At 45.2% G+C, this 27,562-nt stretch overlaps 1 protein-coding gene across 3 annotated transcripts in view; it reads left to right on the top strand.

The window, feature by feature from the left end:
- The window catches only part of GALNT16 (polypeptide N-acetylgalactosaminyltransferase 16), an 81,411-nt gene that overhangs the window by 41,464 nt on the left and 12,385 nt on the right, over positions 1-27,562 (top strand). For all 3 annotated transcript variants that reach the window (XM_068162093.1, XM_068162094.1, XM_068162095.1), the window contains exons 2-12: positions 359-531; positions 3,986-4,084; positions 10,999-11,066; positions 13,491-13,556; positions 14,581-14,702; positions 16,500-16,587; positions 17,498-17,582; positions 18,622-18,725; positions 23,721-23,847; positions 25,183-25,275; positions 27,324-27,407. In XM_068162093.1, coding sequence (XP_068018194.1) covers positions 359-531; positions 3,986-4,084; positions 10,999-11,066; positions 13,491-13,556; positions 14,581-14,702; positions 16,500-16,587; positions 17,498-17,582; positions 18,622-18,725; positions 23,721-23,847; positions 25,183-25,275; positions 27,324-27,407 — 1,109 coding nt within the window. The remainder of the gene's footprint in view (positions 1-358; positions 532-3,985; positions 4,085-10,998; positions 11,067-13,490; positions 13,557-14,580; positions 14,703-16,499; positions 16,588-17,497; positions 17,583-18,621; positions 18,726-23,720; positions 23,848-25,182; positions 25,276-27,323; positions 27,408-27,562) is intronic.

The following is a 27,562-nucleotide window of genomic DNA, read 5'->3' on the forward strand; positions in this document are numbered from 1 at the left end:
CTGGAGGCTGCTCTCCAGCTTGTGTTGCTTGGAAGAGTTTCCAAATGCCTGCAGTCTCACGTATTCTGTGTAACAAGTGCTAAAGACAATTTGACACTACCAGTGCTATCAGGAGCAGCAGCTCAGTTGGGAAGGATAGCGAGGCCTGCAATTTTCCTTGGAGAGGGCAATTATAACTCTACATATGAGAAGCTTTCCTGCTTCCCTTTACAAGCTCTTGCCTGTCCTGTCTTTCCCCCATGCCCGAGCCACTTCAGATGTGTGGCCAACAACCTGCCTTTGTGTATGCTGAACTTAACTGTGTCCAAACATGAGTTGGCTGCTCTTCCTGATGCTCTGATGCTTGTCTCTGCTGTAGATGACAAGGGCTCCCCAAGGAGAGAGCAGCCGGAGGGGTTTTGATGAGAAGGCTTACTTGTCCTCAAAGCTGCTGAAGGCTGGAGAAGACCCCTACCGCCAGCACGCTTTTAACCAGCTAGAGAGCGACAAACTCAGCAGTGATCGGCCCATTCGGGACACCAGGCACTACAGGTACTGTGCAGACCTTGCTCCAAGCCATGGCTGCTGCTTGCTGTGGGGAGTCCACTGTCCTCCTGTGTTGTTCTGAAATGCTGACAAAAGATGGTTTGGGTTTTTCTTCACCAGTGTTGGTCTGTTCCTTCGTTATATTTTTGGGCTAATCTGGAAACATCTAAAGTGCACAGAGCCCCTTGACTAATTTGGCTCCAGCTTGTTGTTTTCCTAGCATCTGCTCTCCCAGGTCCAAGCATCATTTTGTGGTTTCAGCACAGCCCTTCCACTGCAGCTCAAATTGCTCATCTGACAGCTGGGTGTTTTTTTTCCCCAACTTCCTTCATGATCATGGCTTCTTCCAGTGACCCTCTGTCTTGGCTGCAAGGTACACCATTGTTGCAGCTTTCTTTTACTCTGGTGTGCCTCACCTGCTGTGCTCTGGCTGTCTGAAGCTGGTTTGGTGCCTTCTTTCCAGCCTGAACATTTCTATTTGGATAAAGGCATCTGGGCTGGGAATGGAACAAAAATGTGAATACAATGAATATTTCATGGCTTGCAAAGCACTTCTCATTCTGTCTTTGTTTCACTGGGAGTGAATTTATGCTGCTGACTAGACTCATCCTTAAATTGCTAATAGTGCTCAGGTAAGAGTTTTGTAGTTTCCTGTGTACAAAAGGTAGAGCTGTACCTTGAAAACGGTAGGTTTGATAGTGATAGGATAGTATAAATTAGTCTGTGTCAAACAGATGAAAAACAGAAGCAAACTAACCATGCCTAAAATGCTTGTGTGGCATGGAACCTAGACCCTACCTAGGGTTGCAGAGCAACACTTCACAGCTGCTGGGAGAGGGAAAACAGGCATCTAACCTGATTGAAATTGTGAAAGAAATCTCAGGAGACGCGGAGCTTTGTGAGCCTGCCAACACTGACAGCCATCGGGGTGCTTTGCTGGGACCTTGGCTGTGAGATCAAAGTCTTGTTTCCCAGCATAATACTTGGGATTTGCTTCCTAGTGGCTTGAAGGGTGCCATGTCCTATGTTCCTGACAAGTCTCCCTGCCTTGCAGAATTGCTGCTTTCTGTTAATGTGCTCTCGTGTTCTGGCCTGCAACCAGCTCACTTCAGAGGTGAATTATTATTAATTTTGATCTGTGGTAGCATGCTTCTTGTTGAAAAGCCTCATCTTTGCACTTCAGTCTGAAGAACAACGTTTGTGATTCCCTGGAAATGTATGGCCATTTCAGCCTCAGCTTTGAAAGGATTCCTTTCAGAAATGGGGATTCCCAAGCTGTTTATAACTGGAGCAGATAAAGCCATTTCTGTGTTCTTCTGCCTTGCAGGGATGGCAGTTTGGGAGTGGGGGAGCTGTGTTGGAGTGCCTTTGCCTTGTAACAATATTGGAATGGTCACTGGGATGGCAACTTAGGAAGAGAATTTATTTCAGCTGATAATGGTTAGATTGTGTTTTGAGGAAATCCCATCCATGTGTCACAAGTGGACCTGTCTCCTCATTTAAGGAGCAGTGAGTCAATAGGTCACTAACATGTCGCTCAATCAGAGCTTGGATGTACTCAACTCCATACTTGACTCTACAAGCTTTTGACTTAGTGTGTAGCTGCTTTTTTGATGCAGAGCAGAGAGATGGTCAGCTTCAAAACACTAACTTTGTCCTTCTCTTCTGTGATGCTGTAACAAAGCTGAAGCCTTGGAAAGACTTCCCCAAATAACACATACACCAACCTCTTCTGCTTTTCCACTTTCTGATGCCTTAATACATTTTATATGCATTACATCATGGAGCTACTTTGAAGCAGTAATAAATGTGGTATGTCTCCTGTCTGGTCTAAGGTTTTCCACTTCAGTTTTTATCAAGGCTTCTTTATATGTTTGAAAATCACTGTAAGAAGCTAATGTCCTTTTAATAAAATATTGCAGTGAAAAAGTTGTAAGTCAGTAGGATTAAGTGTGATGATAAAAACAGTAACAGTTTAGCAATAGCCATAAAATAATAGTAAGTAAACGGGGGGAGTACAAGTAGCAGCTGTAACAACTGAATTGTATTTCCTCCCAGGATGGGTTCAGTCTGTGTTGGCCTTGAGTCTTTGAAAACTCTACCCTGGGGAGACCTCATCTTGAGTACTGTGTTCAGTTTTGGGCTCCCCAGTTTAAGAGGGACAGGGATCTGCTGGAGAGGGTCCAGCAGAGGACTGTGAGGATGAATAGGGGACTGGAGTGCTGCCTGGTGAGGAGAGCCTGAGGGACCTGGGGCTTTGTAGTCTGGAAAAGAGAGGACTTAGAGGGGATTTAATAAATGTTTATAAGTATCTGAGGGCTGGGTGTTAGGAGGGAGGGGACAGGCTCTTCTCACTTGCTCCCTGTGATAGGACAAGGAGCAATGGATGTAAGATGCAGCACAGAGGTTCCACCTCAACACAAGGGGAACTTCTTTACTGTAAAGGTCACAGACCACTGGAACAGGCGGCTCCTTAGAGAGGTTGTGGAGTCTCCTTCTCTGGAGACTTTCAAAACCCATCTGGATGTGTTCCTCTGTGACCTGAGCTAGATTGTATGGTCCTGCTTTGGCAGGGGAGTTGGACTCTGTGATCTCTTTGGGTCCCTTCCAACCCCTGACATCCTGTGATCCTGCGAAAACACTAGGCCACAATTTCAGTTATGGGCTTTTCATCAAGCAGGGAATTAGTGCAGAATGACTGTTGTTGGACACTGGCTGCCATTCTAAAGGCAGACATTCTGGAGGAGCAGGTCAGTCCATATCTGCCAATCCTGCTATCTGCCAGAATTGGATCTAGGATTCACATCTATGAGTTGTTCTTCTCCAAGAATCCTGTTTATCCACAGGGTATGAGTAGCCCTTGTGCAATCTGATCCTCAGTTAATCCTTGGTTCTGAGTCTAAGAATGAATGTATGTACCGAACACTGCAAAGCTAGATGAGGAATTACTTTCCATTGCCAGCTGGAGAATTAGTGTTGCATCTCAGCAGCTTCCTGATGTGAGTCACAGCACTGGCCAGTGTTGTCTTTTCTGTGAAGCCTAATGTCCAAAGAATTTGAAGTTCTTTATGTGCAGTGATTCCAGGGTGTGCCGGCGCTGTGCATCCTTAGCATGTGCAAGAATTAAGAAGATTTTACATGAACAATGGGAAAATCCAGGGCCTAGAGTCCTCTGTGTTGAAACTTCGTTTGCCATAAAACCTATGTGTTGTCCTTAGCATGCAGCATCATGATTTTAGGTATCCCAGCCTCAGAACTTTGCCTTTCAAATGGCACAGTTCTTCTTAAGCTCTGCTCACCTGGGTGCAAGGGCTGCTGAGGCCTCCCTTGCTGCAGCCCAACAGTGCTATTTCTGATTTTAGCGTATTTTTCTCTTTTCCTTTAGAAATTTGAGGTACATTTCCTCAGTGGCTGCTGCTGGGTGATGTTTAGCTTACATTTCTGCTCTCCTGTGTTGCAGGTGCACTTCTGTATACTATGACACAGACTTGCCAGCTACCAGCCTCATCATCACCTTCCACAATGAGGCACGCTCTACCCTGCTCCGCACGGTGAAGAGGTGAGTTCAGCAAGAGATGCTAGGCCCGAAGGAAGGGCACTGGTGGAGGGTTAGGCATTTTCCAGCAGTTAGACAAACAGGGTGGCTGCCTTCCTCCAAGGGCTTGTACAATGTGCCTCGAAGCTGGCCCACTCAAAAGAGGTAAGGGGCTTGGATTGGCAGTGTGGACATTTATCTTCAAAACCAGAGCATATGTGTAGTTAGCCACCATATGGCCCCAGGTGGGGGGCAATCATTAGCAGCAAGAAAGGGGTGGCTGCATCTGCATTTGCAGGCATGAATAGTTTATATGAGCTTAGTTTGGAAGAGTGAGGGGGGAACCAAAGGGGACACTATGTGTTGTTAGATGCAGTTGAGGGATTATGTTCCATAAAAGGGAAGAAGCAGCCAGCTCCCTGCTAGGGCACTTGTTAGAGGAGCTTGGGTTGGCTCACTGAGGACTTGGAAGTCTTTCAAGCAGAAGCTTATGAGCTCTAAGTCTCACTGAAACCAAGCTGTTGTGGTCTCAGTAGGTGCTGGTAAATATTTGCTGAACCCAATAGCCTACCAGATCCTCTCTAGGCCTTTGCACACAGACCCTGCTGAACCCGTGGGACACTTGCTGTCTGGTACCAGCATCACCTCATATCTGAGTATCAGCAACAGCCAAGTCCAACCAAGTAAAGAGGTGGCATAGGGCCTGTCACCATCCCTATGTGGACAGAAGCATGCAGTTACAGAATCACAGAATCACCAAAGTTGGAAGAGACCTCGAAGATCATCAAGTCCAACCTGTCACCACAGACCTCATGACTAAACTATGGCACCAAGTGCCACGTCCAATCCCCTCTTGAACACCTCCAGGGATGGTGACTCCCCCACCTCCCTGGGCAGCCCATTCCAATGGCAAACGACTCTCTCACCTGTATCACAAAGCAGTGTTCCAGCTGCTCTTTCACTCCTCCTTCCATCATTCATGCAGAACCCAGGGAGGCTCTTTTCCTTTTAGTTTTTGCATGAAAAATAACCTCTGCCCTTTCTGTCTTAACAAGTCATGTCTCTGAAGCTTACAAAGCAGGTCCAGCCTGTGGAGACTGACGGAGGAGTGAACTGTCCAGGTAGAAGGTTGAGCTGATGGTATCACTAACAGGAATGCATTATTCATCATCACCACTTTTTCCCCTGTCAGATCCTCTAAGCTTAGAGAAATGTGCTTTGTGAATAAGTGACAGGCTTTTTCAAGTTGGCCTCATGGCCAGAAGACTGGGTTTCTGTCTGCCAGGTTTGGTACTACTGTGTTTCCAGTATTTATTGCATTAACATATTTTGTCTTTTTGCCTCTATAATTTCCTCTTCATTTGAACCATAAAACAAGTTCTACAGAGCCACTGTTCAGAGAATGAGCAGGTTTGTTTGAAACCTGTGCTGCTAGGGCAACGGGAGGAGATTTCTGTCAATTACATCATAGGTCAGACAATAAATGGTAAGGTGCTCAGAAACCATGGTAGTAGGATCCTTAAGAAAAATCTCAAGGCAGCCAATCAAATAACTAGAAGCCATGATAGTGAGAGATAAGAGAAAATGACATTCAGGGCAGCAGTAATGTATATGAACAGAAATTGGTATCCAGATCCTGTGGAAGTGATGGCTGCTAATGAGCAGATGATTATTGCCAATGCGTGAACAGGTCAGGCTTGACCAAAGCAAAGTCAGCTAGAGTAGGTTGCTCAGAGCTGTGCCTGGTCAGTTTTCAGTGTCTCTGAGGATGGAGGTTTTGCAACCACTCTGAGCATTCTTTTGTCAAGGCTAAACAACCTCAGCTCTTTAAACCTGAACTAACATATTTGATGTTCTAGTCTTATACTGGACCTGCTTCAGTGTGTCCCTCTGTGTCCCAGTTCAGAACTGGCCACAGCATTCAAGATGTGGTATTTCCAGTCCTTGAATGTGGTATCCTGCATCCTAGTGCAGTCCCAAAAAATACCCTGAATAATAGATGACCCATCTGTTCCAACTGATCCCAGCAAACCTGCTGCTGCCACTAGAGGAGGGCTGTTGTGAGGAACCGGCTGCACTCTGCTGTGAATGGCTGGCATTTCCTCCAGACCTTTGGCTACAGATGGAGTCCTCTTTGCCAGATGGTTTACAGCCAGTGCATGGGATTGATTTACTCTGTTTACATCAAATGTCAGAAGTGTCTATGATTTATCCCTGTCTGACAAGGGATCCCAAAGGCTGAATTCTTCTTGAGCCCCACAGTATTTGCAGTGTCACACAACCAACCACGGGCGAGTAGTCTTGTCTTTGAGGCACAGGAGGTTTGACAGTTGTACACAGAGATGAAGGCATGGGTCATGGCTGCACTGTTAAAAGAGGCATAGAGCTAAGCCCCACTTGCAGGGTGACACTGATGTTATAGAGGGACTTGCAGATTTCAGATTTCCTATCTTAAAGGCTGCTTCTGTAAACTGAAAGTCCTGTATTTTGGCAAAACCCATCTGGATGTGCCAGGCTGAGTTACTGCTGTGGCTATAATTGTCTCTCCATTCACATCCACAATCAGTTCACCAAATAATGTGTAATTACTTTGCAGTACTTTGGGATAAGTCAAGTGTCAAAGGGACAGGACTGTTCTATTCTGTTTGGTTTATAACCTAGCTGTGAGTCTGCACAGTTGCTTAATATCACTCAGATATTAAACAACAGGAGGTGTAAAATTGCACTGCCTGCTTACATGCTGACTAGCCAGGCTTGCAGCTTGTCATAATTTCTATATCCATAAGAGCTTTCTTAAGGCTGGTAGAGCATGATTATTTAGATAATTGGAATTAACCATTTGAGATACAGCTGGTGGAAGTTAACTATTATTCCAGTGTTATTATGGCCCTTTTCCCAAGGTTAGTTACCAGAATTAGACTATGGGTATGCTATAAGAGAAGTAGGAGCAAAAGCAGACAACTAGTGGAAATGAGCAGCACTAAGAGCAAAATTTTCTGTAGCTGAAAAGTTTAATTTTAGAGGTGAATAGGATATGTACTACCAATTGAAGTTTTTATATCTGAGATCTTTGCAAGCCTGGCTCTTCAGTGCCTGAATTTGGGCACTCAAAAATCAGCTGTAAAACTTTGGGAAATTCTAGGAATATGAGAAGAATACCAGCATTGAACTTAAATTAAAACTAGAGGGAGCCTAAATGTGCTTGTCTGAGCCCGATACTGTCTTACTGTGTTATTCTGACAGCTCTGCAAGGTAACTCAGCAATTCTGGTACCAAAAAGTCGGAGGAAGGGATCCAAGGATTAGACTCCTGCATTATGGTCTATTTCAGAGTTATCTGAATATGCCAGACAGATCTTAATGTGCACACCCTTCCTCCTAACCCCACCTGTGTCTGCACACGTGGACTCACACAAGCACCTCTTGCACCTTAGTAATTGCAAAGTTGGTCCTGCTGACCCTAAGGTCTCTGGCGCTGGGTGTGCTGTTGTTGCCACTTGAGGAGGGAGGAAGTGACTGTGAGGATGAATAACTTATTCCCCCCAGCACTTTCACATTTGTCCCTTCTGGTCCCCAGAGGCATCATGGGCAGCATATGTGCTTCCTGCTGTGGACTCCAGCTATTTTACTCCTCTGCCCTAGGTAGAGGTGACAGGCAGCTGGACCTGCTGCCCAGGGAGACCAGGCCAGTGCACCAGTAGGCCATGGAATTATTAGATTTGGAAGGGGCCACAAGGATCATCTATTTCCAACTCCCCTGCCATGGGCAGGGACACCTCACACTAGATCAGGTTGCTCAGAGCCACATCCAGCCTGGCCTTAAAAACCTCTAGGGATGAGGCTTCCACCACCTCCCTGGGCAACCTGTTCCAGTATGTCACCACCCTCATGGTGAAGAACTTCTTCCTAACATCCAATCTTAATCTACCCATTTCTGTTTGTTTTTTTCTATTCCCTCTAGTCCTGTCATTACCATGACACCCTAACAAGTCCCTCCCCAGCTGTCTTGTAGGCCCCCTTCAGATACTGTAAGGCCACAGTAAGGTCTTCTCAGAGCCTTCTCTTCTCCACACTGAACAGCTGCAACTCCCAGTCTGTCCTCATAAGAGAGGTGCTCCAGCCATCTGATCATCCTCATGCCCCTGCTGCCCTGTATCCCACTGTCCCCATGCAGGAAGCCTTTCAGAGAAATTTTGTTTTCAGGACAGAGGGGGACAACTGGTTAAAAATATTCAGCAAGAGACTAAGAAGGGGAATTTGGAAAATGAAGAGGGGAAATGGGCTGCCCACCAGAACCTGTGAACGTGCCAATTCAAATGGCTCATTGTTGGCATCCTTGGTCCTGCAGGGATGTGTGTCTGTCAAGAGCTGCTTTCCTGTGTGATATTTCTTCCTCAGCAGCACATAGCTGTCACTCCTAAACCAGTTACTTGCTTGGCATCCTGTTCCCCTTCAGAAATAGCTGTCACTCTAAAGGCATTTTGTGTGATTGATGTCTGTGCCTGATTAGTCATTAAGCAATGCCATTGGTTCTGCTGCTGTGACCATTCTTGCAGAAGGGACAATACTGCTTTGGTGTCTGGTCCCTTTCTTTGTTCTTTATTTCTGACTTCAGTCAGTATGCAGGGACTGTTAAAAGTCAAGCTTTAAGTCAGTGGACTCAAACCGCTGTCAGTGGTTTGGTGCCTATGTAGAGAGCCTGTATAAACCATGATTAAGACCATGCTGTTGTAATGCATTTGGTACAGCAGCTCATAACAATGGCAATTTAAATAATGGCAAAAGACAAGATTATTTCAGAGCAAAGTAAAACAAGAGATGCTCCTCTGCTAACATCTGGAATAGATAAGATTATCTGTGAGCAGATGATGGGTGGGCATATCAGCAGAGGACAGAATCTCATTGTCAGTGCTGATTCGGTGTCATGCAACAGTGAGGACACTGGCACTGAAAGAAGGAAGGAGTGAGATAGAAAAAGAAGGTAGGGAATTCATGAGATGAGGGGAGAACAGTCTGTTTCTGCCGTAAAAGACAATTGCCATCTGAATTTTTTGGAATCCCAACAATACACTTTGTTCCTAAAAGTAATTGATTGTTATGCTAGTCTCTGCACCTCACTGAAGAGAAATACCAGGATTACTGTGTTTCTTGTTTAAAAAGATATGTAAGACAAAGTGCTAAGAAGATTAAGCCCCTTTCCCAAGGATCCACAGCAAATTATTGTGGAGCTGAGAGAAGAGCTGGGCATGGATAGAACGGGGAGCTGTGAACAGCTCAAGGAGCATTTTCTCTCTACTAGAGAATCAGTGGGCAGGTGAAGAGAGAGCAGAGTTTGGTTTCAATTTTTTTTTCTAGTTATGTTGAGCTGGAAGACCTGAAACTTGGAGAATATGTGACCATTGCTAATAGTCAGGCTAGTTGGGAGAAAAAGCAGAATACCATTTTACAGCCATTATACTGTGGGGTGCAGCCTGCCTGAATTGGTTATGTTTTGCATTGAGTTTGCACAGATAAGAAGTTCAGCACAGGGCAACCTTCTCTGTAAAATATGCAGATGATGGCTGTGTTAGGAGAAGCTGCACTTATAAATGCAAAGAGGAACACCCCCCAGCTCATACCCTACTATGCTAGAGGATCCAGAGAGGTACAAGCCAGGAGAAGAACATGAAATTCAGCTTTGAAAAATGCAAGCTTGGTCACCTAAGGACATGTAAGCTCTAAATACAAATAGCCTGAGACATATGAGGCAGCATAAATCTGAAATGGAGTGGGACATGATTCTGAACAGCAGAGCAGTCAGGATTTTGCTGTGTGAGACAACAGAAAACTCTCCCAAACTGAGGAATCTTTTGGCTCTGTATGCAAAGCCATCAGTGATGCTGCTTAGCAAGATGATAATTTATTTCTCTACAGCTCCATTCCTGGAAATAGGGGATTAACTCTTGTCTGCTTTCTGTATAAAACCAAAAAGCCAACAGTCTTTCTCTAGAATTGCTCCCAGTGGGTTTCTAGAACTTGAAGGACAGTGTTTACCAGTTTTTAACATTGAAGTTTACTTAACTGTCCTTATCACTGAGATCCCTAAGTGTTACTGGACAATGAGGACCTCTCTGTGCATAGAGACATTGTGGGAGGCTCAAAGGAGAAATATGAAGGACTTGAAGAAGAAAGTTATTTAGATTGTAAAGAAGTGAGAGGGACTAAGAGGTCAGAAGCAAACTGCTCTGACTCAAGTGTCCCTCTGAGGAGGGCAGAAGCTTTTCTCTCTCCTCTTTGCAGGTGAAAACACCTGTGTCCTGCAGATGAAAATCCATTCTGGTCCTGAGGATACTGTGGGGTCTGGTGCAGCCAGCCTGCAGAAAGGAGACTCCTCTGAACAATTGTGGAGCTGATTTAAAAGAAAGACAAATAAGAAGCAAAAGAGGAAAAATAAACCCCATATTCTAGAATATTGCCAGATCAAATTGCATAGAAAGGAATCGGTGAAAGAGCCCCATCCAGCTTCATCTGTGGCATTCAGACAGATCTGCTTGCTGGAGAAAGTGTCAGCTTTTTCATTTGTTCCTCGGCAGTGACCCTAGCAGATAGCAACAGTCTCCTGGCTGCCTTGGGATAGGTGGTGCTCTCCTCTTCACCTCTCTGTTTAGAGGCAGAAAGTGTGCCACAGCATTCTTTGCTAGTTTCCTCGAGCCAAGTCCTGCAGCCAGCTGCCTGTCTGTGGTCTCTTGTAAGGTGCAGCTGAGATGCTATTGCTCTCTGGGATTTTCATGCTGCAGTTTGGCTCCTGCCAGTGAACTCTGGTACAAGGGCAAGGTTTCCTCTTCCACATTACTGGTGTGTGGTGATCTTGCATAGCATAGCAGATTTGTATCAGTCCTACCATTGTTATTATTATGGCAGCTCACAAAATTTGTCTTTTTCCTCCCTGGGTCTCTACAGTGTCCTGAACCGCACCCCCCCCAGCCTCATCCAGGAGATCATTTTGGTGGATGACTTCAGCTCAGATCGTAAGTGTGGACCATTTCCCTTGTATGTGTTTCTCCCCCTTTGTTTTCCTCTGTTTGCTCTGGTGAGCTCCTTTCCCTCACAGAAATTCCCTCTTGTCTGTGTGCAAAAGCAAATGCAAAGGGAGAAACATTTTTCTGTGTTTAGTTTACGTCCACACATAGCAGAGGCCAGAGCTTCTTCCACTTTTGGTCATCCATAGGGTCTTCCCTTTCTGTCAGCTTGGCAGTTTTGGCCAGGTTACTGCAGGTCTCTGTCTAGTTTCATTATGCATAATTTTGTGATCTGTTTAGCACAGATATCTGTGTAGCAATGGTCTAGGTGAGTAGAGTGGGGAATTACAAACTAAAGAGAGAGCAAGCGGATGCAAGGGTGCCTACAGACAGAAAACTGCTGTCTGGAGTCCTGCAGGCAGATTGAGGTGAGACTACCTGCCTCCTGTCTGGGATCACAGGTGTCCCCGTGGGAAGCCATAGAAGGGTTATTGCTTTGGGCAGCACCATACCTTCTTCTGCAACTTGACACAGGGATGGAATGTCTTCTGCATGAGTCCCAATAGACCTGCAGACTGGGTGCCATGGACTGTATGGTTGCTGTTTCTCCTGGCTGTTGTGTAGCAGTGGTGAGGTGACGGGGACAGAAGACTTCTTGCTTCTCCCATGATGTGTGCTAGACTCAAGGACAATCTAGTTGTGTGATAGTTATAATAATTGATAATTACTCCTTCAGAACCCTTTACAGATATCTGAGAATGCCCACCTTGGCCTGCTGAGGTAAGGAAGCATTGCTCTTTTGGTTTTGCAGCTATTTATGTAGCTTTGGGGAAAAACAATGTGGATGCTGCAGTTAAGGATTTAAGTTTCTGAGAGTCTTATGAGTGTGATTTGGATAAGGACTGAGCTGTGCCCAGCTGTTGGAGTTGGGTGTTTCTCTGGTTTCCACCAAACAATCCTAAGTGTTCCACATTCAGCACTTAAAAATTCAAATCTCAGTGGCTGAAGTGTTCCACGTCAGCAGCAGCTGATCTCCAGTACCTGCCCTGCACAGGCCTCAAACAGAAACTCCCATTTAGGCTCCTGGGTACAAAGAAAGATCCTAAAAAAGCTCCATCCTGTGACAGTTCAAATGTTTTTTTACTGACAGCTGGATATTTGTGGATACAGCTGCTCTCCAGAGGCACCTGCATGGAGGCACTTCAGCACACGTTTGAGATCTGGTGCTTTGCTTTAATATCTGCCTCGGTTTCTCTGAAGATGCAGAGTCTGTCAGCTCTGTCAAGCAGCTGCCGTCTGGTTGATGTGCTCAACACCTGGAGAGTGAATAACATAAAAAGAATCCTCGTAGTTGAAGTTGTAACTTGACTAAGATGAGTGTTCTCTTCCCTGGTAATAGATGTCCAGCAAAATCTTGGTGCGCTGTGACGAAGAGCAGCCACCACTTCACTTGGATGATGCAGCATCTGCCAAGTGACCAATCAAGGGTGGGATTTTAGATTGCATGCATCCAAGAGAGTGGAAATGCTCGTGCAGGAAGATGCCAAGAGATGCACTTTGGCTAATGACCTTTGTGTTCCCCCAGAGTGCTCAGTCTGTGGGAGGACGACAGCAGAAAGGGGTGGGTGAGATGTGAAAAGGACTGTGGAAACTGGGGTGAATTCGATGGAGCTTGGAAAAAGAGCAAGTTAGAAATTGTTATTCTTATGGCCTCCACTAGGACCAGGACAGAGAGAGAACAATAGAGAAGTAAAGAACCACTGCTCATTGTTACAGCTAAGCTGGAGCCAGTAGCTGTTCCTCTCTGTCGTCTTCCCTGGTCAATGTAAATGAGGGATGCCTTGAGCTTCTGGCAAGCTACCAGTGAAGCCCTCGGTTAGGCATCCATGTGTTAATGTAATGATGTCTCCTAGGAAGTCGGTCACATCCCTGTGGCCTTTATTAAATAAAATCAAGCAGAAACTGCCCCAAGAACAAATGATGAGAGATGCCAAGAGGAGCCGCTGAAGGCGAAGGGAGCGGATGCAATCACTTTGTATAACAGCACTCTCTTTTATTTGTCAGTGTGGTGATTTGCAGCCTTGGCTCCCTGTGGTCTCTCCATTTCATCAGTGCTCAGTGCCACGTTGCCAGCGCATGCCCCGTTGTACTTGTGAAACACTGAGCGTGGGAGGGCGAAGGCCTGGCTGCTCAGAGGAACAAGAAACAGGCTCAGCTGTCTGAGGAGGCCAGCAGTGCTCTTCTGTGTACTCTTTAGACAACAGGATTAAGGCCATCAGGCTGATTAATGTGATGTTAAATGAAAGCAAAATTTCCCCTCCTGCAGAGAAGCAGGGGAACAGTTAATGGGAGCTGTCTGTTAAAGCTAAATAATTCATATATGTGTGCCAAATGTTGTTTTGTGTTTTTTGTTTTTTCTTCACCTTCCCTAAGCTGAGGACTGCCAGCTCCTTACCAAGATCCCAAAGGTCAAGTGTCTACGAAACACTCGGCGAGAAGGTGAGCGTGGAAAGCTTTGTAGGTACAATGACTTTGCAGATTTTCTATGCCCCTGCTTGTCTATCACCTGCTTATATGTTGCTTCCCTATATAGTTTGGGTTTTTTCAGTGTAAGGGCATCTTATCCTAGTTTGGAGGCACTGCGGAGGGAGAACCTGACTTACCAATTTTCAGGCTTCATACTTTAAGTAATGAGATGTGGTGTTCGGAGGCCCTGGCTAGATCAAGGACCATTTCTTCCCATCTTTATGAATATTCTGTCCATTTAAACTCAGAGTGCCAGATAACAAGCCATCTAGGAGATGTGGACAAAGGAAAAACAATCACATACCTGTCTTAAAAAGCTACAATTCAGGAAAGTTATTTCTCTCATCTCCTATGTGCATAAATGGTAATGATGACTTTCCAAGCTGCTCTAGTTTGAGTCACATACAATGGCTTATTCCTAAAAGCAGTCAGTGCACAGCAGGCCTGGAGAGGGAATCTGGAGAGTGAGACAGTAATCACTGATTAGTTTACAAAGAGCACCCCAGCCAGTGGGGCAGTCTGTAAAAGAAGTAAGGAGACATTTGAGAGCCAGGTTGATATCTCTGACCACAGGGCAGAATAAGGGACAAATGAGAATAAAGCAGTTAAGGTATAAGAAAGGCAACAAGAAGAGAGTAGAGCACGGACCTGTGGAAGCAGTGAGAGAGGCAGCGGGGTGCTCTAATGGGAGTGACATCAAGCAGGCAGCATCGAAGTACCTGTGGGGAGGGCTTCATGTCATCATAGCAGGAACCAGATGAAAGCTCAGTGGCACAGACAGATGTGACAGATGAGGTTATTCTTTGTGTGCTGGGAGGCCTTAGCTGACAGTGTCTCCTGGGGGTTACTCTGCTAAAGCTGCCCATGGTTCTGAGATGTGATACAGGAGAACCACCCACTCATCCCCTGTAATGGCCACACAAAGTATTTTTTTCTGAAGGCTCAGCTGTTTCCTTCCTAACCTTCCTACTCCTCTGTTGTCCTCTCCTCTTTGCAGGGCTGATTCGCTCTCGGGTACGAGGAGCTGAAGTGGCTACTGCTGACATCCTCACCTTCTTGGACAGTCACTGTGAAGTCAACAGCGAGTGGCTGCAGCCAATGCTTCAGAGAGTAAAAGAGGTGAGCACCATATCCCCCTCTGGGATGGATGGATCTGGCCTGTCTTGTGCTTGGAGATCCTCTGCCCCTGTATTCCACCAGCAGTACTGGTGAGGACAAAGGCTGTCCAGGTACTCAGGTAAGCTCAAGTAGCCTGAGATTAGATAAGCAACAGATCCATGATGGTCTTCTACCATCTTGACCCACCAACTTGTGCCACCTTCTGCAGGTGCTGTGCTTCCTAGTTCTGTCTCTTTGGCAGAACACCCTGTGCAACATTTCCATGGTTGCCATCTCCCTTCTTGCTGCCTGGTCACTCCCAAAAACTTCCTTCCATCAATGCTCCTGCTGAGCTGCCTACACACACAACTTGCACACAGGTGGCCTCTTGGCACAGAGGAGCTGCCTGTGAGTGCTGGTTCACTTGGCAAAGCACTGACATGAGAGTGAAAATGAGACATGAATATTAGCAGCTGTTGCACTAACTGTGCTGTAGGGCTGGAGGGGAGACATTCAGAACAACCCAGGGAGAGATGATGGGAGAGGTCACAACCATGCTTGCAAGAGGCTTGGGTTGATCCTGTCTTCTGAAAGGAGGACCTGATGATGTAGTGGGCAGGAGCTCTAATGCAGCCTTAAATTCACATCTGATTAGTTTAATATGAAGGAGCAGAAGAAGGTAAAACATCAGGATGATGACATAAAAGCTTCTGCTTTTTATTCCTGCTCTATAAATCCTCCATCATGGAAGCCCATAAATGTTTACTTAACATCTGATCTTTAAGTCAAGCTGCAGCAGCAGTATCAGCAGCATAGGGGTCCCTAAGCAGAAAGGACCTCACTTCTTTCTTGAGGCGAGGATCTAGCTTGCAAAAGCTTGTTTGTTGACTCTGGTATACTTTGTGAAGTCAGCCTATTTCTGACCTTCTTCCTACATTTCTCACATGCATGTTCGTATTTCAGTCTAGCCCTACTCAGTCCTAGTGCTGAGTAGCTGGAGCAGTGGCTGGGGTGCCAGGCTGCCAGGTGGGTGCTGAGGGTGCTCAGGCTAGGCAGACATAACTCTTGCTGTGCAGCCATTGCAGCACAGAGGGAAATAAACGAGAGTGATAGCTCTCACCTACTGAGTGTGCCATCCTACCCAAATGTGCTACAGCAGGAGGAACTATTGGAAGGCACAAATAAAGGTTTGACAGGGAAAGACACAGAGGCTGGCAGCTGTCTCATAGCAAGATGCTGTTTCTGGCATTGCCAGCTCTGTGTTTTGTCATATATTTCAGCTGTCACAAGACTTGTCTTTAATGCCTTGTCTCATGATATTGAAAAATTATTGTAATCTCAACTTTTCAGTTTGCACTATGATTCTTAAGTGCAGGATCTTGATTCATAGTACTTATTAAGAAGGTGCTTTATTAGGGTGTTGGTAATTTCCAGACTGATGCTAATGAGTTAATACCTCAGCGTGACAGAGCAGAAGGTATGCTGTCAGTAGATATCAAAAACAAGCACAAAACCTTTGGGACAGTGATTCATGCCTTGTACTTTGGGCAGGAAATAGAGAGCTGTTTCTTAGCAGCACTCCTGAGTGTAGCAGTCCCAAGCTCCACTCTCACATCCACGGTGTGCAGCTGGCTAGTACCTACCTCCATGTTTGGATGTAGTGGCCATGCATCTCCTGCTCAGCTACCAGCATTGCAGTGGAGAGCCCAGACAAGGATTTACATGTGCAGCTTTGTGTTTTCTGATCTCTGGCAGCTGTGCTCAACATTCAAGAAGAGCCTGACCATGTTTTTTTCCCCCTTTCTCTCTGTCCCTCAGGATTATACCCGAGTGGTGAGTCCAATCATTGATGTTATCAGCCTGGATAATTTTGCCTACCTGGCAGCATCAGCAGATCTCAGGGGAGGTGGGTACAATGAATCTCTGGTGTAAGTTAGGCCTGAGGGATGGTGCAGGAAAAATAATCGACGGTCTCTTCAGCTTTCCAAGAAAACAGAGTGATAATCTTCCCTGATGAGGTCTCTGTCCTCTTTTTCCTGCAGGCAGATCTTTTGCAGAGTTAAAGCAAAACCCAACTAGTGTTTTCCTCTTGAGCTTGCATCACTGTCACAGCATTTTGCAGTTTCAGGGCTTAGTTAACTGATGAAATATATATCACCAGGCCCTCCTTACACTGCATGTACACTGGAGTCTGACAGGCTCTTCCACTTGCCGCTCTGATCTGTGAGGCCATCTCACGACTTTTGAAAAACATTTTCACCTCTGTCCTCGCAGGTGAACCCTCTGCAGCTGTTTCTGTAGTCGCCCACAGTGCGTGGTGCTCTTCCCCCTCTTCTGCGACTGGGACTCACTGCCACACTGCTTGCTACACATTCTGTGGCTACCCTTAATAATGGTATAATGTCAGTGACTGGGCTGTGCTCAACTATCCACTGCAGGCCAACAATAAATAAGTGGTAGTCTTGAAAGGGGTGTTGGTTTCAGTGGTCTGCAGGCCCTTGTACTCAGAATGCATCACATCCCACAAATCCCTTTGGGAGGCAGGGAAGCCTAAAGCAGACTGACCAAAATGCAGTTACATCTCGCATGAACGCTCCTGAAGCTGTGGAATGGAGTTGAGCAGAGAACTCTAATGAAGATCCTAAGACAAAGGGGGTTGATTTCTACATTAGGACAGGCTTGTCATTTTAGGTAGACTGTGAGGAAGGCCGGGGAAGAAAATTAAGGACAGCCTGTGACTCAAAGGAGAAGCCTATCATTGAAGCTAGTAGAAAAACCAATAACAAAATCTATCTGATATGTTTTTTACTTCCCAGGGTTTGACTGGAGCCTTCACTTTAAGTGGGAGCAGATTCCTATAGAGCAGAAGATGTCCAGAACAGACCCAACTCAGTCTATAAGGTAGCTGTCTCTGATGGGCTGTGTACAGTCCCCCAGATGCTTTTACTGAGCCTTCATTGGTGTGACAAGGAGTGCACAGGAACTGCCTTGCTGAAAACACAATGTCATAGTGTTCGCTTGGTGCTGACAAACTCTTCACATCATTTTCTGAATGCATTGAGGTCTGTACCCTGATTCTGAGAGTATTATTCTCTGAATATTGTAAAGACAGCAATTATGTGCTGTTATAGGCTTGCAGACATGCCACCTCTACAAGCCATCTCTTCTTCTAGATGTTTGGTTTTGTGGTCTCCCTCAGTCAGCACTCTGAATGCCTCAGAAATCCCTATTGGGGTTTTTAATTGCCTTCTTCTTCCAGATGAAGAATTAAGGAATGAAGCAACTAAACAGTCACCCAGCAAGTGTAAAAGAAGACTGGGGACTGAATCTTGCCTAGTAATTGAGGCAGAGAATTATCCTCCCCTCCTAGATACACATATCCATGGACAGCTCTGTTGGCTGGAACAGTTACTGTCAGCTTTGCTGCTGTATACATGGCTCTGATAATGTAGAATGTGACAAATTCTACAAAAAGTCACAACAGTGCTTGTCTGTATAGGCAAATAACTCCCTGTTTATAACATAGAAGTAATACTAAGCTCTTCTGTGTAATTTTGTGAGACCAGAAGCAACCAGCTCACCAATAATAGAACGGTACATGCAGCAGCGTCTCTCACACCATGTGTAATTGGTAAACACAGTCATCAGACTATGCCCCTGCCATTTCTTCACACTGTGCATGTTTGTATAAATGCAAAAGACACTGCATTACTCATGTAGTGCTTGCAGGATCACCTAACACAGGCAGGAGGATGGTGTAGGGTTAGGGTTAGAGATCTCTGAAGTGTGCTGCAGGTTCATGTCCCAGTTGTACTATTTATCTTTGTAAAATGAGATACAATTTGTCAGGCCTAGACAAATTGTATTCGCTCTAAAATGGAGATAGTGTTGCTACATATATGTGTGATGATCTTGTGTGGACTCATGTTTTCTTTTCCAGAACCCCCGTCATAGCAGGAGGCATATTTGTGATCAACAAGTCTTGGTTTAACCACCTGGGAAAATATGATACTCAAATGGACATCTGGGGAGGAGAAAATTTTGGTAAGTTTAGGAGGTTTCAGGGGAATGACACTCTAACACAGAACCACTTCTCAGTCCTTCATTGCTTAACAGAACTTTTGAGAGACCTGATCTGCATGTCAGTGTAAGGCTAGGAACATGGTCAGGTAATCCCCATGTCTGTCAGAATGGTGTCACTGTCAGCCTTTTGTGATCAGGCCTATCACCCTCTTACAGGCATATGTATTATTTTACAGCTGCTTCCACAGTACAATGAAGGAAGAGGAATCTCTTGATATTTAACTTGTTGCTCCTCCAGTCCTTCATGTGTCAGTGTAGTGGTTGGGCCCTGGCTGGGGGCCAGATGCCCACCAAAACCACTCCATCACTTCCCTTCTTAGATGGATAGGGGAGAGGGAAAATATAACAAAAGGCGTGTGAGTCAAGATAGAAGCAATTTAATAGGATGCAAAGCAAAGGCCAGGCATGGAAGCAAAAGCAAACAGAGATGTTCTCTACTTTCTATCAAGTCAGACGATGTTGGGTCACTCCCAGGAACCAGGGCTCCAATACACATAGTGGTTGCTCCAGAGGGTAGATGCCATCAATGAATGTCCCCACACTTCCTTCTTTCACTTAGCTTTTATATCTGAGCTGATGTCCTAAGGCATGGAATACCTTTGGACAGTGTGGGTCAGCTGGCCTTACTGTGTTCTCTCCCAAGATCTTGCACATCCCTCAGCATACTGTTGCAGAGGGAAAATGCTTTAAAAACACAGCCTTGGTCCTTGGCTCAGCAGTAGCCAAAACACTGGTGTGTTATCAGCTCCCAGCTACAGCACTGCAAAATGCAGCACTAAAAAGATGCTCTGGGGAGAGCTAACTCCAGCTCAGCCAAACCAGATACAGTCAGTCTGTGTTGCCTCAGCCCTGAAGTAGATAATCACTCCTGTGCTCTTATTTCCCAGAAAAATCTGAGTTGCTCTCCCAGCTGGATAGGTCAGAAGGATATTTTTCCTGGTAAAACAACCCTCTTCCTAAGTGAAATTTGTGTACAAATACATTCAGAATACAAACATTTAGAAGCAGACTGGGGCACCACAAACATCCAAGGAATTCAGAAGCCCAAGGTAATCTGTCCACTCAAATGCTGTTATCTTGCAGGGCATGATGCTAAAACCCATCTCCTTGCACCTAATTGTAGCACAGATATTCCAGGAATCTCTGTTGCCCATGTGTAGGGATGCTGCAGTGTCACCAGCTGTTAGTGACAAAAGGAAGAAGAGTATTGAAAAGAGGTTCACAGACACCTCAAATGCTTGGGGAATTCATTTATAAATGAAGCAGGTGGAACTGAAGAGACAAAAGCCTTACTCTGCCTTGCAGTCAGTTTAAGAAGGCTTTCTGGTACCTAACACTGCCCCCCCGAAAAAGTTCTGTTTCTACAGCTTCCATAAATGCCACAGATTTGTAAATAAAACCCTTTAAAGAAGAATTTATATGGTGTTTTCCAGTGCCTGGAAGAGTGATTAGAAAGAAATAAATAGTCAGGAAGAGGAAACTTTTGTTTCTCTGAACACAGCTGGGAGAGCTGCCTCTTTCTGAAATGCTGAAGTATCATCTTTGGCTAATAGCAGAACACCAAGGTACCACTTTCTGAAAACAAAATATCTAATAATCAGTGTTTGTGCTCTTTGTCTTCTGAGGTCTTGCTTCAGTTTTAGGATATTCATGAAATTAAAGAGAGATATTAAATGGGGCTGGCACTGGGGTCTCAGCACTGCTAGTTGCATCAGCTGAGCACTATGGGCAATCTCTTACACAAACATGAAGATTCCCTCAGATTCTTCTGCATGGCCATGCTCAGGTCTTTGCTGTCAGTAGCCCTCCAGCTGCAGAGCTAGCCACTTGGCCATCCTACTAGCCCCTGAGCTGCAACTGTGTAAAAGCTGTAGACCTCAAAGACGGAGAAAGGATATTTCTTTAGGCTTTTAGTTGTTTGCTTCTGTCCACCTGGGAGCCTCATATTGTTTGTTGCGCATGTTGGTAGCTTGATGCTAAGCAGAGCTCTCTGCTGCAAGTGGCAGTAAATTACCTGCACACCCACAGCCCTTCTTTCATGTAGAGCTGATCAAAACTCCCCCAGAACTTGCTTCATTCTCCTTCAAATTGCTCTTGTAAAGCCTGGCAGCAACCCGGGCTTGTGTTCAGGGCTTGCCAGTCTTGCCTTGTGCTGTTTCCCCTGTAAATTCCTTATCTCCAGTCCATTTTCTCTTGCCCTGAACCTTCAGTCTTCACTTAAAAGGGCAAAGGTAAGTGCACAGTACTCTGTTTAATGTGGCCTGTCCCTGAACAACATTGACACACCTCCACTGTGACAATGGCAATGAGAAGGTATTTAAAAACCAAAACAGACTCCTTTTTTAAAGCTAACTTTTGTTCCTATTTTCAGCATAATGTGAGGAAACCAATCAGCCAGTGGCTTTTACTCTAAGCCTGCTACTGTTGCATGGCAGAGGGGTAGAAATCCACTTGTATTTGACAACAAGAAGTATTGATTTTACTTGAAGTATTCAGAATGATCAATTTACCCTCTTAAGAAAAAAAACCCACCAACAACACCAAGCCCAAACTTGGTTAATTGTTCAAGGAAAAATGTTGATAATGTTCTGAAACACTGTTTTTTACTACTAATTTCAGTTTTGAGTGGAAGTCACCGTAAAGGTAAGGTGAGAGAGTGGTTCTGACTAATTTGGGTGGATGAGGTCATAGAATCATAGAATGATCTGGGCCGAAAGGGACCTCCAAAGGTCACCCAGTCCAATCTCCCTGCAGTCAGCAGGGACACCCCCAACCAGACCAGGTTGCCTTGGGCCTCATTGAGTCTCACCTTGAGATGGGCCATTCCTTGCACACAAAGGCAATTGTTAATGAACTACTTCATCAAAATTTCCCGTGAGGAAACAGAGTAAGAGGAGTAAGACGCAGAGCCAAACAAGCGCTGTGCGCACAGCAGGTACACAGAAATGATCAGGCAGTAATGACCAGCTGCCTAGATATCTTTCCAGCTGGATATGAGCTGGTAAACCCTTTTTATTCCACCATGATGAGGAAAAGCCACAGTGATTAACTCATTTAAAACATAGATGGACTAGGCCACAGTAATTAACTCATTTAAAACATAGATGGACTAGGGCATGTCCTGGAAAATACACAGTAAAATGTTCTTGTGTGCTTTCCATCAGAGGATGAAAGTTTTTAATAAGATCTCCATTTGCTTTTTCAGTGCCCCAAATCTGCTTTCTTTTCCACTTCTTGCAAGAATTCTTTTATCACAGAAGCATAGAAGCATAGAAATGCTCAGGTTGGAAAAGACCCTCAGGATCACCAAGTCCAACCCAGAACCCTACTCTACTCTACCCTACTCTAATTCTGTCATTTATAAACCTGGACATGCAGTCTGTCTATGTCTGCTTAAGATACCAATATAGTGTGAGGAATCATCTCTTGGGAGATGAGCATCGCTTCATGTTACACATGCTAGATTGAGAGTTTGGTTTTGTTACAGGCTGGAGTGAGTCAGAGCCTCATTCCAGGAAAGCAAAAGCCAGCTGGACACTGCCAGACAGAAACTTCTATCTTGTTCTTAATTTTTTTGTTGTTGTTTGTTTGTTTATTCTTAACTGGAACTCCCTATTAAAAGGAGTCTGGAAATAATAAGCTCTAGGAAGGAGTCAGGGAGAGACAAAAGCTAGTAAGAAATGGCACAAAATGCAGTCTCATGAAATGATGTGGGTTTTAATTTAAAAGCTAGAACAACTACACCATCCTCTTCCATACTATTTAAACATTTCCCAGGAGCTACAGTGAAGAACAGGAAGGCTGGGAAGATGTTAGTGTATGTGCATGCTTTGAAACAGCCATTAGATCTGGATACCGTATTTCTTTCTGAATTTCTAAACATCAGAGCCCCATGATTCAGGCATAGCTGGAGGGAAATCTGAACTGAGTAAAGTTTTTGAAGTAGTCATTCTGTACAATCTGAAGGCCTTTTGTTAAGGACTACCAAACCACCCAGCTAATTTTCATTTCCCTTCTTCCTTCTTCTCCCTGCCATATGAAACACAAGTGGAAAACTCCTCTGGTGTGGCATTGATTAAATTTGTGAGGACAGAGCCATAAGTTGAATGAGGTAGCACCTCTTCTGAGATGCAAATAAGCACCTGTACATCAAAGCTCCATGTTCTTCTAATCCTTTAACAAAATGTTGAATTTAGCTTCGGGACCAGCTGGATTTCTTCAAGTAGCAATGTTCTCTTTGTATTTCACAGTCACAATATTAGGCTGATTACTGCTCTGAGTAGCTTCCCCAGCAGAGGCAGTGGATGACAAACTGTAATTCAGTCATCCACTTCTTTTTTATTTTAATTATTATTATTAACAGAGCCAAGCAGAACAAGAACAGGAAGACATTGTGGGGTGAATAACATGGAGGTATTTATGGGAGAGGGCTCTGCTCTAGACACACACTTACTTCCTTATGCCCTCAATTTGTTCTCTTCTTTCTACTTGTCTCCTAAACTCCCATTCTTTTTCACACAATTTGCTTTACACAGTGAATTTTTTTTTTCTTCCACCCATATGCAGGGCTGGAACATTACAGGAGCCCAAAAGAAGGTGGATGTGGGGGTGACCTTAGTCTGTTGCTAAATGCCATCCTGAAGGCCTGACAGCAACACAAGGACCTGGTCGAAGGGGAAGGCGTCTCACTAAAATGCCTTGGGGACCAAAGAGAGAGGTGGGACTCAAGAAGACTGGGAAGTCTGGGAAGTCTCTGAGCCACAAGAGTTGCCTCCATTTTAACAAAAGGAGGACAGTTTCCCACTCTCACCATAGCATCACTTTTCCTACTTTTGCTGTTGCAGACTATACATCTAGGGCAGAGGGTCAAGGTTTTCAGACACACTGCTGAAGCTTCCCTTTTCAGAAATACTGCCAGTCTGCCTGCAGCTGTGTAACTCTTCGAGTCTCTTCCAGAGCTCTCTTTCCGAGTGTGGATGTGTGGTGGCAGCTTGGAGATAGTTCCCTGCAGTCGAGTGGGACATGTGTTCAGGAAGCGCCATCCCTATGACTTCCCGGAGGGCAACGCGCTGACTTACATCAAGTAGGTGTTTGATGGTTCCTTGGTAGCAGTTGGTTCCTTGATGTTGGACATTTCTAAATAAGCCAAAATTCTTTGTTGTTTTTCCTGCCTGATGACAGAGGAGAACAGCTTGTGGCTGAGCATCTGTTCTCAAGGGAAGGATGAGTTGCTGTTTTCCATGAACAAAACCTGTTCCTGTTTCTGTTGTTTGTATTGGTGTGTCTTGTTCTTCCTCAGTCTGCAGTGGAGAGCTGGAGCAGTACCCCAGAGAAAGACCCTGGCCATTTGTGGATACTGCCCTATGACTTGTGCTGTGTATCAGCAGTCCTTAGCCATCCCTGTTGCCTCTGAACTGCTTTTGAGTCCAGAGATCCTACTGAGCAGTATGTGCTCTGAGGCAAGCCTTAAGGACAACTCCCTCTGCAGGACACATGGGAATAGAATAGAATAGACCAGACCAGGTTGGAAGGGACCTTCAAGATCACCGCATCCAACCTATCAACTAATCCAACCACCTAATCAACTAAACCGATGAAGCACAGTGTTTCACAATGGGAGCAGCTAAGCACTGGCATAGGGCCCCAGAGAGGTGGTGAAATCTCCATGCCTGGAGATTTCAAAACTCAATCAGACAAGACCCTGAACTACATGACCTAACCTGAAGCTAGTCTACTTTGGGCAGAAGAGTGGGCCAGGTGATACCTAGATGTGCTTTCCAAGCTGAATTATTCCATGACATCATTTTAATCAAAGCAAAGCAGGGTAATGGTGACAGTTTGTAGAGGGACCATATGTGAAAAATGCATGGTAAACTATGGCTGTTAAAATGGTAACTTCTGAACTGAAGCATCGTGGTTGCAGCCAGGTGGGGGTTGGTCTCTTCTCCCAGTCAACCTGTGATAGAACAAGAGGACACAGTCTCAAGCTGTACCAGTGGAGGTTTAGGCTGGATGTTAGCAAGCAGTTCTTCCCAAAAAGAGAAATTGGCCATTGGAATGGGCTGCCCAGGAAGGTGGTGGAGTCACCATCACTGGAGGTGTTTAAAAAGAGACTGGATGAGGCACTTAGTGCCACGGTTTAGTTGGTGTTGGGTGATCGATAGGACATGATGATCTCAAAGGCCTTTTCCAACCGGATAATTCTGTATTCTGTAATTCTGTTATTCTGTACTTCATACAACTCAACTCAACACATTCAGTCTGTATCAGTCTGTACTGCCCACTGCATTTCATGTTTGGAACTGTCCCCCACTGTCTCCTGGCAGACAGGCCTTAGGTCTGCCCACCCAGTGCCTGCTTGCTGGGAGGACAGGTTCTCCACCAGCGCTCAGCAAAGCATCTCCTCACCCCCATGCAGGAACACCAAGCGCACAGCGGAAGTGTGGATGGATGAATACAAGCAGTACTACTATGAGGCCCGGCCATCTGCCATTGGGAAGTCATTTGGAAGGTAAGCTTCCATCAAATCCTGATCAGAAGTGCTCTGCTGAGCCCCTTACCAGCAAGAAATAGTTTTTGAATATTCTCTGGGCATGTGTGGGAAGCAGAGATGTTCTAAAGAGCTGGCTTGCCAGGGAGGTTGCAGCTTGATTGTCTGGTCACAAGGTTTGCTTCTAATTCACATTACTTTTCCCCAGTAACCCTGCATGTTAGCAGAAGTCTGAAGGGATCTGTAATGAAATGAAAAGGGCAAACATTTTAAGTGGATAGAGAAAAATACTTTCTACCACAGCATGCAGCTGCTTTGGAAAAATGAGCTTCATGATGACAAGAGCTTGATCAGAAGTTCTGCAGATGCAGAATCCTGGGGCAAGCACTGCTAGCTGGCACATGGGGCAGGCTGCAGTTGGTGCACTCTCCCCTTTCCTTATGAATGAATGCTTGGTTTGCCTGGTTTGTAGGGTAGAAGAGAGCATGGCCATGGCAAGACCTCTCATATATAAACACAGTCTGGTTGTGACTCATCTCCAGCACTTGCTGAGCTCACTTCTGTGCAGAATTGTGGTTCTTACAGTGCCTTTGCTAAAACTCTCTCCGGGCCACATGGGATTCACTGTTACAGGCTTAGATGTTCTTTGTGACCCAGAAACCAGTGATGGACTCTGAAACCTGGGATGAGGGGAAGGTCTTATGACTCCCAAATAGACATGAACAATCTCAGGGGTGGGGTATGTCTGTGGGTTCTACCTGCCTGTGAACAAATGGTTGTTTTATCAGCATAAGGACTTGTCAAGTGTGTTTGTATCTCAAATGTGTTTGTATTTCTGAAGTGCAGCTTTGTGCACTGGGTAACGATGCACCTGCTGCTTATTTGATGACAGGAAGGTTTGTTCTCACCCACACATTTGTTGTTTTTTTTTTTTGTTGTACATTGTGCTTTGTTATTGTGATGTGCTACAGATTTCTGTGCAAATAACTTTGCCTACCTAATTTATCTGTTCTTGAGCTGACTGCAATAGCTGGACTGGGTCTAAATGTCAAGTGACCCTGCTGCTTGTGAAGGGACCCATGGCTATATTGCTTGTATGTTTGAGGGCCAAAGCCTGCAGTTCTTTAAACGTTTAGACTTCCTAGTGGCTTTACTGGCAGCATTGGCTGAATAAGAACTAGGGCAGAGCTGTAGGCTTTGAGTTTAGGTGATTCCATCACTCATAACAACAGCCCTGTGAACCTGCATTGAATGTAGATTTTAGAATGCAAATGCCTCTGACACCATCTTTCAACTGAGCCTAAAATCATCCATACAGTTCTGATGTGAACATAGGATCTCAGTACATTCTCCTGAGGTATGGGCAGTACAGTGGCCTCTGTGGGCTGGGGCTCGTAAGGAATATAGGTACAGCTGAAAGTCCTTCCCAACATGCAGATGTTACATGGCTTGAAGAGGAGAGTTCCTGGTGTCACTGCTCAGTAGGATTGCTTCTGCCAGTTAAAGTCAAGCAAAGCAGGAGAACTGCTGCAGCAGACTATAGTGAAATATTAAGTTCCCCTTATCCACACCCCCTTTCCCAAAACCACTTAAAAGCAAGTAATTATGTTCTTTAGGTCTGAAACCCAACCTGAGCCTAGAGCTGCTGCCATGAGCTAGAGCTGTGCTCTAGCTCACTATATATACCTGAGCACAAACACTTTTTAAGCCTTTTCACAAGCTGATGTGCAAGTTTCATGGCATGCCTATACAGTGGCACCCAGAGGTAGAAAGAGTTTCCTGGTCCTACAGTAGTTTTACCACAATGAATTATTTAACACTGTAGGACCTGGGCCCTGCCATCTGTCTGAGTCAAAGGAAGTGCAAAAATTGCTCTCTGAATGTGTTTATGTCTTCCTTTTCTTGCCTCTCTCCTTTTCACCTCAGGTCACTGCTAGTGCTCAGAACTCAGCAACAGCTGCATGGGAGAGTGAATAATGGGAAAAAGTTGTATATTCTCCCTGTAAACTTCATTGTTCTCCTCCCTCCTATTCATTACCTCATCCACAACAACCTGCCTGTGTTTCTAGTGTTGCAGACCGTCTGGAGCAGCGACGGAAACTGAACTGCAAATCCTTCCAATGGTATCTGGAGAACGTCTACCCTGAACTCAAGTGAGTCTCTGTTTGTAGACATCTCTGAAGGAGCTGGGAGGTGGGTCACAAGGAAAAGCTGAGCTTTGGCAATAGGGAAAAGAGAGACTTATGACTGGAAAAGGTTTTCCTATGTTCTTTATGGTGAGAAATCTCCAATGGTTTCCTTGCTTGTA

Source organism: Melanerpes formicivorus, unplaced genomic scaffold (assembly GCF_026170545.1).
Source record: "Melanerpes formicivorus ecotype bairdi unplaced genomic scaffold, bMelFor1.0.p_v2 SCAF_62, whole genome shotgun sequence".
In the NCBI taxonomy this organism is placed as follows: domain Eukaryota; kingdom Metazoa; phylum Chordata; class Aves; order Piciformes; family Picidae; genus Melanerpes; species Melanerpes formicivorus.